The 12,687-nt window shown below is 38.4% G+C and overlaps 1 protein-coding gene across 1 annotated transcript in view; it reads left to right on the forward strand.

Moving 5' to 3' along the window:
• Positions 1 to 12,687, forward strand: part of SSH2 (slingshot protein phosphatase 2) — a 286,303-nt gene that overhangs the window by 108,910 nt on the left and 164,706 nt on the right. The window contains exon 2 of the mRNA XM_066263132.1: positions 9,708 to 9,751. Within this exon, the coding sequence (XP_066119229.1) occupies positions 9,708 to 9,751 (44 nt within the window). The remainder of the gene's footprint in view (positions 1 to 9,707; positions 9,752 to 12,687) is intronic.

Genomic DNA, 12,687 nt, shown 5'->3' on the forward strand with positions numbered 1-12,687 from the left:
CTAATTCCACTCCTAGGTATATATTCTGTTGACATTCTTGTACATTTAGACCAAAGGATATGTACAAGAATGTGTATAACAGCATGACTGATGACACCAAAAATTGGAAACAATCTCATCTATCTAAGTAGAATGGCTAAACTCTGATATAGTCATATAATCCAATCTTTTACCCCAGTAAAAATGAGTGAACTAGAGCTTTATATAATAAGTGCATGAATCTTGTTAGTATGTATATAATATTTAGTTTTTGAAAAGCTCAATGGGAACGCTATGTATAATATAATACAATTTAAAAACCCCAAAACAGGCCCTGGCTGGTTGGCTCAGTGGTAGAGCGTTGGCCTGGCGTGTGGGGGACCCGGGTTCGATTCCTGGCCAGGGTACATAGGAGAAGTGCCCATTTGCTTCTCCACCCCCCCTCCTTCCTCTCTGTCTCTCTCTTCCCCTCCCGCAGCCAAGGCTCCATTGGAGCAAAGATGGCCCGGGCACTGGGGATGGCTCCTTGGCCTCTGCCTCAGGCGTTAGGGTGGCTCTGGTTGCGGCAGAGCGACACCCCAGAGGGGCAGAGCATCGCCCCCTGGTGGGAAGAGCATCACCCCTGGTGGGCGTGCTGGGTGGATCCCGGTTGGGTGCATGCAGGAGTCTGACTGTCTCTCCCTGTTTCCAGATTCAGAAAAATACAAAAAAAAAAAAAAAAAGCCCTAAAACAATCAAAATTAAATGTCAGTGAACTAAACACTACAATTAAGAGGCAAAAGTAATAAGAATGGGTAAAATAAAGCAAGATCTAACTGTATTCTGTCTATAAAAGACATTCTTTAAAATATAGAGAGATTGCAGTTGACAAGACTACCACCGAGATAACTCAGAAGAAAACAAACAAATCAAGACTTCAAAGCAGTTCTACTAGAAAAGCCAAACCTGACAGTGGATTACTAACAATAGTTGATGCCAACCCAAGAAGACCTAGAAATAACACAACTGAAAATTGGAGACAGACAACACCAAACCTAGACTCAACCAGCCCTACAAACAACACACCCAAACACACAGACATAATGAGAAGACAGAGAAGTGCAATCCAAATGAAACCACAAGAGAAATCTCCAGAAAAGGAACTGAGTGATATGGAAAGAACCAAACTGCCGGATGTAGAGTTTAGAATAATGATTGTTCGGATGCTTAGGTATCTTAGAACAACAATGGATGGCCATTATGAACACCTAAATAATGAGATAGCAAGTATAAAAAAGAACACTGAAATATTAAAAAAAGAATCAGTCGGAGGTGACAAATAAAATATCAGAAATGAAGACCACAATGGAAGGAATTAAAAGCAGGACAGATGAAGCTGAGGATTGAATCAGCGAGTTGGAGGACAAGATGAAAAAAGGCATGGAAGCAGAGCAGAAAAAAGAAGAGAGACTCAAAAAGTCTGAGGAAACTCTGAGAGAGTTCTGTGACAACATGAAGAGAAATAACATCTGCATCATACGGGTTCCTGAAGAAGAAGAGAAAGAACAAGGGATAGAAACTATTTAATCAAATCATAGCTGAAAACTTCCCTAAATTGATGCAAGGAAGGGTCTCACAAGTTCAAGAAGCACAGAAAACTCCATTAAAGAGAAACCGAAAGAAATCTACACCAAGACACATCATAATTAAAATACCAAAGCTAAGCGATAAAGAGAAAATATTAAAAGCTGCTAGAGAAAAAAGGCTATCACCTACAAAAGAACCCCCATAAAGATGACATCCGACAGAAACACTTGAGGCTAGAAGGGAATGACAAGAAATATTCAAGTAATGCAGAACAAGAGCCTACAACCAAGACTACTTTATCCAGCAAGGCTATCATTTAAAATTGAAGGAGAAATAAAAAGCTTCCCAGACAAAAAAAACCTCAAGGAATTCATTACAACCAAACCAATGCTGCAGGAAACATTAAGGAGCTTGTTGTAAACAGATCAAAGTGGGAAAAGAATATAGCAAAAGAGGAATACAGCTTTAAAGAATAAAATGGCAATAAACAACTACATATCAATAATAACCTTAAATGTAAATGGATTAAATGATCCAGTCAAAAGACATAGGGTAGCTGCATGGATAAGAAAACAGGACCCGTACATATGCTGTCTACAAGAGACACACCTTAAAACAAAAGATGCACATAGGTAAAAGGATGGAAAAAAATACTTCACACGCAAATGGAAATGAAAAAAAAGCTGGGGTAGCAATACTTATATCAGACAAAATGGACTTTAAAACAAAGAATATAGTAAGAGATAAAGAAGGTAACTACATAATGATAAAGGGAGCAATCCAACAGGAAGATATAACCATCATAAATATCTACGCACCTAATATAGGAGCACCTAAATATATAAAGCAGACTTTGATGGATATAAAGGGCGAGATCAACAGCAATACTATAATAGTAGGAGATTTCAATACCCCACTAACATCACTAGATAGATCCTCAAGAAAGAAAATTAACAAAGAAACAGCAGACTTAAAGGACACACTAGATCAACTTGATTTAATAGATATCTTTAGAACCTTTCACCCTAAGGCAGCAAAATATACATTCTTTTCAAGTGCTTATGGTACATTCTCTAAGATAGACCACATGTTAGGACACAAAAGCAGTCTCAACAAATTTAAGAAGATTGAAATCATATCAAGCATTTTCAATAGCATGAAACTAGAAATCAACCACAACAGAAAAACTGAAAAATACTCAAACACATGGAAACTAAATAGCATGTTATTAAATAACAAATGGGTTAACAATGAAATCAAAGAAGAAATAAAAAAAATCCTAGAAACAAATGATAATGAGCAAACAACAACTCAAAATTTATGGGACACAGCAAAAGCAATACTGAGAGGGAAGTTCATAGCACTACAAGCATTCCTTAAAAAGCTTGAAAAAGCTCAAATAAACAACCTAACCCTTCATCTAAAAGAACTAGAAAAAGAACAGCAAGTAAGGCCCAGAGGTAGTAGAAGGAAGGAAATAATAAAGATCAGAGCGGAAATAAATGACATAGAAACTAAAGAAACAATACAAAGGATCAATGAAACCAAGAGCTGGTTCTTTGAAAGGGTAAACAAGATCGATGAACCTTTAACAAGACTCAACAAGAAAAGGAGAGGACTCAAATAAATAAAATTAGAAATGAGAGTGAAGAAATAACAACCGACACAACAGAAATACAAAATATTCTAAGAAAATACTATGAAGAACTGTATGCCAAAAAAATTAAACAACCTAGGTGAAATGGACAAATTCCTTGAAACATATAATCTTCCAAAAATCAATCTGGAAGAATCAGAAAACCTAAACAGACTGATTACAACAAAAGAGATCAAAACAGTTATCAAAAAGCTCCCAAAAAACAAATCCCTGGGTCCGATGGCTTCACTAGTGAATTCTACCAAATATTCAAAGAACTAACTCTTATCCTTCTCAAGCTATTTCAAAAAATTCAGGAGGAAGGAAGACTTCCAAGTTCCTTTTATGACGCGAGCATAATTCTGATTCCAAAACCAGGCAAAGACAACACAAAGAAAGAAAATTATAGGCCAATTTCCTGATGAATATAGATGCTAAAATCCTCAACAAAATATTAGCAAACCGGATCCAGCAATACATGAAAAAAAATCATACATCATAATCAAGTGGGATTTATTCTGGGGAGGCAAGGATGGTACAACATTCGTAAATCAATCACTGTCATTCACCACATAAACAAAAGGAAGGAGAAAAACCACATGATAATTTCAATAGATGCAGAAAAAGCACTTGATAAAATTCAGCACCCATTTATGATCAAAACTCTTAGAAAAGTGGGAATACAGGGAACATACCTCAACATGATAAAGGCCATCTATGACAAACACAAAGCTTGCCTGACCTGTGGTGGCGCAGTGGATAAAGCGTCGACCTGAAAATGCTGAGGTCGCCGGTTCGAAACCCTGGGTTTGCCTGGTCAAGACACATATGGGAGTTGATGCTTCCAGCTCCTCCCTCTGTCTCTCTCCTCTCTAAAAATGAATAAATAAAATTAAAAAAAATTAAAAACAAAAACAAAAAAACCCACAGCCAACATTATAATTAATGGACAAAAATTAAAAGCAATTCCCCTAAAATCAGGAACAAGCAGGGGTGCCCCCTTTCACCACTCTTATTCAACATAGTAGTGGAAGTCCTAGCTACAGCAATCAGACAAGAAGAAGAAATAAAAGGCATCCAAATTGGAAAAGAGAAAGTAAAACTATCATTATTTGCAGATGATATGATACTGTATATAGAAAACCCTAAAGCCTAAGTCAAAAAACTACTGGACCTAATAAATGAATTCAGCAAGGTGGCAGGATATAAAATTAATACACAGAAATCAGAGGCATTTTTATACACGAACAATGAACTGTCAGAAAGAGAAATTAAGGAAACAATTCCCTTCACTATTGCATCCAAAAAAATAAAGTACCTAGGAGTAAATTTAACCAAGGAGGTTAAAGACTTGTACTCAGAAAATTATAAAACATTGATAAAAGAAATCAAGGAAGACACAAACAAGTGGAAGCATATACCGTGCTCATGGTTAGGAAGAATAAACATCATTAAAATGTCTATATTACCCAAAGTAATTTATAAATTCAATGCAATACTAATTAAAATACCAATGACATACTTCAAAGATATAGAACACATATTCCAAAAATTTATATGGAACCAAAAAAAAGAACACGAATAGCCTCAGCAATCTTGAAAAAGAAGAATAAAGTGGGAGGTATCACACTTCCTGATATCAAGTTATACTACAAGGCCATTGTACTAAAAATAGCTTGGTACTAGCATAAGAACAGGCATATAGATCAATGGAACAGAACAGAAAACCGAGAAATAAACCCACATCTTTATGGACAATTGATATTTGACAAAGGAGGTAAGAGCATACAGTGGAGTAAAGACAGTCTCTTTAACAAATGGTGTTGGGAAAACTGGACAGCTACCTGCAAAAAAATGAAACTAGACCACCAACTTACACCATGCACAAAAATAAAATCAAAATGGATAAAGGACTTAAATGTAAATCGTGAAACCATAAGTATCCTAGAAGAAAACCTAGGCAGTAAGTTCACCGCCATCTATCACAGCAATATCTTTGCTGATTTATCTCCACAGACAAATGAAATAAAAGACAGAATAAACAAATGCGACTATATCAAACTAAAAAGCCTTTGCACAGCTAAAGACAGTAAGAACAGAATAAAAAGACAAACTACACAATGGGAGAACATATTCAACAATACATCTGATCAGGGATTAATAACCAAAATTTATAAAGAACTTGTAAAACTCAGCACCAGGAAGACAAACAATCCAATAAAAAAATGGGCACAAGAAATGAATAGACACTTCTCCAAAGAGGACATACAGATGGCCAATAGACAAATGAAAAAATGTTCAACATCACTAATCATTAGAGAAATGCAAATTAAAACCACAATGATATACCACCTCACACCAGTCAGAATGCGCTCATTAACAAAACACACGATAGGTGCTGGTGAGGATATGGAGAAAGGAGAACCCTCCTACACTGCTGGTGGGAATGCAGACTGGTGCAGCCACTGTGGAAAACAGTATGGGATTCCTCAAAAAATTAGAAATGGAACTGCCCTTTGACCTAGCCATCCCACTTATAGAAATATATCCCAAGGACACCATATCACTGACTGAAAAAAAGAAATGCACCCCCATGTTTATGGCAGCATTGTTCACAATAGGAAGATCTGGAAATAGCCCGTGTCCGTCAGTGGGAGTGGATTAAAAAGTTTTGGTACATATATACAATGGAATACTATGGGGCCATGAAAAAGAAGGAAATATTACCTTTTGCAACAATATGGAGGGACCTGGAAACTATTCTGTTGAGTAAAATAAGCCAGGCCGAGAAAGAAAAATATCATATGACCTCACTCATTTGAGGAATCCAAGGAATAATGAGAACTGAGAAATGGAATTGAGACAGAGGAGGGATCAAAGGGACCAGAGGAAAAGAGGACAGAGGGAAAGGGGATCATAGGATGGGATAAACCTGAAGGGAAGGGGAGAGGGTGCTGTAGGGAGGGAGGCAAGGGAGATGTTGAGAGTAATAGTGGGGAAGGGGGATGCATTTGGGGTGACCCTAGAATCTATGTAAACACAATTAATTAAATAAAAAAATAAAGAAGGGAAAAAAAATAAAGTTTAACTTGTTGGAGACCGGAAGTGACGTCAGAGAAATGGCGGCATGAGAGATACTCCTCATCTTTTCAAGGGGAGATTAATACTTTTCAAATATTATTTAAATGTGTTTTTATATTACACATTTGTGTAAGTTCTTTGAAAAGTTTATAGCACAAATCAAAGAATGGTTATTATTGGAATTAAATTCTACAATTCTGAATTCTTGAAATTTCAACAAATTCTACAATTATATGCAGAGAAAAAACCCAGATTAACCTGAAATATACACACACCAGATAGACAAAGGTATGATTGCACAAGAAGGCAGGCCAAAGCACAGAAGAAAAAATAATACCAAAGGACTGAGTCTTTCTCCTTCCTCACAGACCTGAGGCCAAGACATGGAAACAGCCAAAATGTCCTTCAATAGAAAATTGGATAAAAAAGATGTGGTGTGTATGTGTGTACACACACACACACATACACACACACACACACACACACAATGGAATACTACTCAGCCATAAGAAATGATGACATAGTATCATTTATAACAACATGGATGGACCTTGATAACATTATACTGAGCGAAATAAGTAAATCAGAGAAAGCTAAGAACTATAAGATTCCATATATAGGTGGGGCACAAAGTTGAGACTCATGGACATAGACAGGGATGCAGTTGTTACCAGGGGGAAAGGCGGGGTGAGAGGGAGGGAGATGGGGGAAGGGGAGGGGCTTAAAGAGAAACAAAATATAGGGTGACAGAAGATGATTTGACTTTGGGTGATGGGTATACAACATAATCAACTGTCCAAACAATGTGGAGATGTTTCCTCTAAATCTATGTACTCTGATTGACCGATGTCACCCTGTTAAATTTAATTGTCTAAATATAAAAAAGTTTAATTTATTAAAAAAAAAATAGAGATTGGCCTGACCAGGTGGTGGCGCAGTGGATAAAGCATCGCTCTGGTATGCAGAGGACCCAGGTTCAAAACCCTGAGGTCGCTGGCTTGAGTGCGGGCTCATCTGGTTCGAGCAAAGCTCACTAGCTTGAGCCCAAGGTCACTGGCTTAAGCAAGTGGTCACTCGATTTGCTGTAGCCCCCTAGTCAAGGCACATATGAGAAAGCAATCAATGAACAACTAAGGTGCCGCAACAAAGAATTGATGCTTCTCATCTCTCTCCCTTCCTGCCTGTCTGTCCCTATTTGTTCCTCTCTCTGCCTCTCTATCTCTGTCACAAAAAATATAAAAATAAAAAAATAAAATAAAATATAGAGAGATTGAAAAATGTACCTTGCAAATAAAGTCTGAAATGTCTATATTAATATCAGATAAAGTAGATTTTAAGACAAATAGTCTTACTAGAAGATAAAGCAATCTTGAAAAAGAAGAATCAAGTTAGAGGAATTGGCTTTTTTTGTTTTTATTTTTTAAGATTTTATTTATTGAATTTAGAGAGAGAGAGACAGATGGGGTAGGTGGCGTGGCATGGTGGGGGAAAAGCAGGAAGCATCAACTTGTAGTTGCTTTTGATATGTGCCTTAACCAGGCAAGCTTGGGGTTTTGAACTGGTGACAGAATTCCAGGTTGACACTTGACTGTGCCACCACTGGTCAGGAGTATAACATCTTAACATAATAATTGCTAACCTGGCTAGAGAGGGGTAAATGATATGCATTTTCAATGTGTTAGTAGGTAGTATTCTATCAGTTTTAATTCTGACTTGACCATAAGAGTTTCTTTAGGCAGCTTACTTTTCCTCTTTGCGAATGTCAGTTTCTTCATCTGTAAAATATTCATACTTTATTGAGTCTAAATTGCCATAAGTTATAATACTCTTGGTTATGTGCCTCTAAGGGAAAATAAATATTGCAATTAAACTGTGATTCAGTGATCTTTTTTAATCACACTGATTTAGCCTAAGTTACATTTATGTTAGAATCAGTGAAAAATATGCAACATCAACCTTCTGAGTTTATAAGGAATAAATAGGACAAAGTGTTGAGCAAGGTGCTTGACATGTTATAAATACTGAATAAATAGTAGCCATTATGTTGATGGAATCATTAATAGGTCATCTTGATGATATTTGCTGGTGGTAGTCAGAATGCCCACTCATTTTGGTTTTTTTGTTTGTTTGTTTGTTTTGTATTTTTCTGAAGCTGGAAACGGGGAGAGACAGACAGACTCCCGCATGCGCCCGACCGGGATCCACCCAGCACGCTCACCAGGTGTGACGCTCTGCCCACCAGGGGGCGATGCTCTGCCTCTCCGGGGCGTCGCTCTGCCGGAACCAGAGCCACTCTAGCGCCTGGGGCAGAGGCCAAGAAGCCATCCCCAGCACCCGGGCCATCTTTGCTCCAATGGAGCCTTGGCTGTGGGAGGGGAAGAGAGAGACAGAGAGGAAGGAGGGGGGGGGTGTGTGGAGAAGCAAACGGGTGCTTCTCCTATGTACCCTGGCCGGGAATCGAACCCGGGTCCCCCGCACGCCAGGCCGATGCTTTACCGCTGAGCCAACAGGCCAGAGCCCCACTCATTTTGAATTTGGAGTAACCTAACAATAATATGAAAATATATGTAACAATACTATAACATCTTCATTTGGTTTTTAGAGGTAATCCTTTAATTATTAGCACTTTGTTATCAATTAAATTTGTAGACTGTTACTGAAGTATCCTCTGGGAATAACCAGTGATGGGATTCAAATAATTGAACAACAGGGTCTCTGCTCTAATGACCATTTTTTAAGTATAAAAAAATGATATACCGAAAGGTAGTTTATTATTTCATGCATCTAATATTTAAATAAAAACAATAAAAGAAATACATAAAACTAGATTATGTTATAAGAAAGAGTTTTAAAATATTAATGAAAATATATTAAATAATACCTGACAAAAAACAATAAAACTGTTAAGATATTTCCGTGTTGCTTCTTGATTGGTATCCTTGCAGTTTTCTTTGCTTTTATCCGAGTGTCATTGGCTGTGTGATTTATCTTTAAACATCTTTTCACTGTAGGAGTAGAATCTCATTCCTTTACCTATGAACGGAACGAACATTACTACGGGTGCTTAGAATACACTGTTGCACAGATGAACAAAGAGTAAGGAATGTAAATTTGTGTTTCCACATTGGGCGCTGTCCAGGCGCCCACCTTAAAGAGAACCCTGATTACAAGTGCCATTTTAACAACAGGTTCACCGAATTAAAAAAAAAAATAGGTACTAGTTCTGCTGAACTGGTGCGAACTGGCTGAATCTCACCATTAGGAATAACTTCTATTGATATGTATCAACTTCCTGGGTTGGTTAAAGTCACTTTTTATAGAGAAATTAGTTCAAGTGCACAGCATGCTTAAGGTATTCCTACAGTAAAGCTTAGTAAAATGTCATTGATGATATTGTGATATGAGACCTCAGGTTGTAAATTATTTTTTTCATTTTCCTATACAGGAGGCAGACAGTGGGGAGGAAGAATGCCGGTCACAGCCCAGGAGGTATGTTTGTTTATTATATCCTATAGCATTTCTTTTTGTTGGTATTGTTTTTCTATTACAGTTTACATTTAATATTATTCTGTATTAGTTTCAGACATACAACATAATAGACAATCATGAACTTTATATAGAGTGGTCCCTCATTATTTCAAGTACCCACCTGGACCCATACATAGTTACTATGATATTGATTATATTTCATATGCTGTAGTTTACATCTCTGTGACTGTTCTTTACTGCCAATATGTACTACTTAATCCCTTCACCTTTTCACCCACCCCCAATGGCTCTCCCCTCTGTCAACTGTCAGTCTGTTCTCTGCATCTATGAGTCTGCTTCTATTTTGTTTGTCTTGTTCTTTAGATTTCACATATAAATGAAATCATATGGTGTTTGTTTTTGCCTGATTTATTTCATATCTATGGCCATATCCTGTAGCGTTTCTATAGTTAACATTTTTTTTCTCTAATTTTTCTTTAGTCTTTTCCTATAAGCTTATCCTGGTTTTCCAAAATGTTTAATTGGTCTCTCAAAATAGATGTGCTTTTTAAGAATTCAGTTACTGCTTCAGATTTAAAATGGTAGATTGTGACCTGTGGTGGCGCAGTGGATAAAGCGTCAACCTGGAAATGCTGAGGTCGCTGGTTCAAAACCCTGGGCTTCCCAAAGCACATATGGGAGTTGATGCTTCCTGCTCCTTCTCTCTCTCCTTTCTAAAATGAATAAATTTTAAAAAAGATAAAATGGTAGATTGTATTGGGCTGTATACCTGAAGCTGACATAATTTTTTATTTTATTATTATTAATTTTTTATTCAGTGAGAGGAGGGGAGGCAGAGACAGACTCCATCATGTGCCCGAACTGGGATCCACCCGGCAAGCCCACTAGGGAGTGACGCTTTGCCCATTTGGCGTGTCACTCCACTGCTCAGCAACTGAGCTCTTCTTAGTGTCCAAGACGGAGGCCACAGAGCCATCCTCAGCACCTGGGCCAACTCTCTCCAATTGAGCCATGCTGCAGGAGGGGAAGAGAGAGAGAAGCAAGAGGGGGAAGGGTAGAGAAGCAGATGGGCACTTCTTCTATGTGCCCTGACCGGGAATTGAACCCAGGACATACACAACCAGGCCGACACTCTACTACTGAGCCAACCGGCCAGGCCAACTGACATAATTTTGTATGTTATTTATGCCTCAATAAATAAAATAATAAATTTCTTTTTTAAAAATTCATAAGGGTCAATTTGGCCAAGTTTTGACCCAAGTCTCCAGAACTATCTTGGGTAATAAAAAAGCAAATTTTCCTTTCCTGTTAGGAAAATATCAACTGAAGAACATTTCAGCCTTCAGCTTTGTATTTACATTTGTCATTCATTTAGATAGATTTTGCAGTTCCTATAGACTGGTTAGTATTTCACTTCCTAAATACAAAGGATATATTGAGTAATGTACCCAGAATTTCAAACAAAATGACACTTTTTTTTTCTCCCTCTGGTAGAATAGTGAGCATGTTGTTATAAGAGTACCACTAACTGCCGCCATTTAAAAAGAAAATTATGACCCTGGGCAGGTATCTCAGTTGGTTAGAGTATTGTCCCAATATGCCAAGGTTTGCAGGCTCCCTCCCTGGCCAGGGCACATACAAGAATCAACCAATGAAAGCACAATAAGTGAAACAGCAAATTGATGTTTCTCTCTCTCTTCCTCTCTTTCTAAAATCAATAAATAAATTTTTAAATAATTTTAAAGTTATGTGACATCTAGGAAGTATATAATAATCTTTCTGTTATCTCCTCTAAGTGGTTTTTAAAATCAAAACCCTCCCACAAAAACAGTCCTGGTAAATTCTAGATGGTCATTTAAATGTTGCCAGACTTGTAACAGAAAGGATACAGTAAGCATGCTCATTGTGGAAAAGCTGGCTAAAGAAAATGCTTCCTTAACAACAAATTATCAGGAGTTTATTGCTATATACCTTACTCTTATAAACTACAATGTAATACAAAAAGTTCGTTTTTATCAATAACTAAGGTTATTGTCAATATTTTTCCTGTCTTGATTATCACAAAAACTTTGCCTTAAAGCTTAATGTCTCTTAGGGAAGATTTGATAATGAAATATCATTCTTTCGGATACGGTTAAGAAATATGTAGAAACCAGCAGAGCCTGACCAGGTGGTGGCACAGTGGATAGAGCATGGGCCTGGGATGCTGAGGACCAGGTCAAAACCCCGAGATCACCAGCTTGAGCACAGGCACATGAACGTGGTCTCACCAGCTTGAGCGAGGTGCCACCAACTTGAGTGTGGGATCAAAGACATGACCCCATGGTTGCTGGCATGAGCCCAAGGTTGCTGGCTTGAGCAAGGGGCCACTGGCTCAACTGGAGCCCCTGCTCTATCAAGGCACTTTTGAGAAAACAATCAAAGAACAACTAAGTTGCCACAACTATGAGTTGATGCTTCTTATCTCTCTCCCTTCTTGTCTGTCTGACTCTCTCTCTCACTAAAAAAAAAGAAAAAGAAACCAAAAGAAATTTTAGCTGAATTCTTACCAGAGGTATTATAACTTTATTTCCATTAAAATGAAAAAGAGGCCCTGGCTGGTTGGCTCAGCGGTAGAGTGTTGGCCTGGCGTGCGGGGGACCTGGGTTCAATTCCTGGCCAGGGCACATAGGAGGCCCATTTGCTTCTCCACCCCTCCCTCCTTCCTCTCTGTCTCTCTCTTCCCCTCCCGCAGCCGAGGCTCCATTGGAGCAAAGATGGACCAGGCGCTGGGAATGGCTCCTTGGCCTCTGCCCCAGGTGCTAGAGTGGTTCTGGTCGTGGCAGAGCGACACCCTGGAGGGGCAGAGCATCGCCCCCTGGTGGGCAGAGCTTCACCCCTGGTGGGCGTGCCGGGTGGATCCCGGTCGGGTGCGTTCCGGAGTCTGTCTGACTGTC

Source organism: Saccopteryx bilineata, chromosome 2 (genome assembly GCF_036850765.1).
Source record: "Saccopteryx bilineata isolate mSacBil1 chromosome 2, mSacBil1_pri_phased_curated, whole genome shotgun sequence".
In the NCBI taxonomy this organism is placed as follows: domain Eukaryota; kingdom Metazoa; phylum Chordata; class Mammalia; order Chiroptera; family Emballonuridae; genus Saccopteryx; species Saccopteryx bilineata.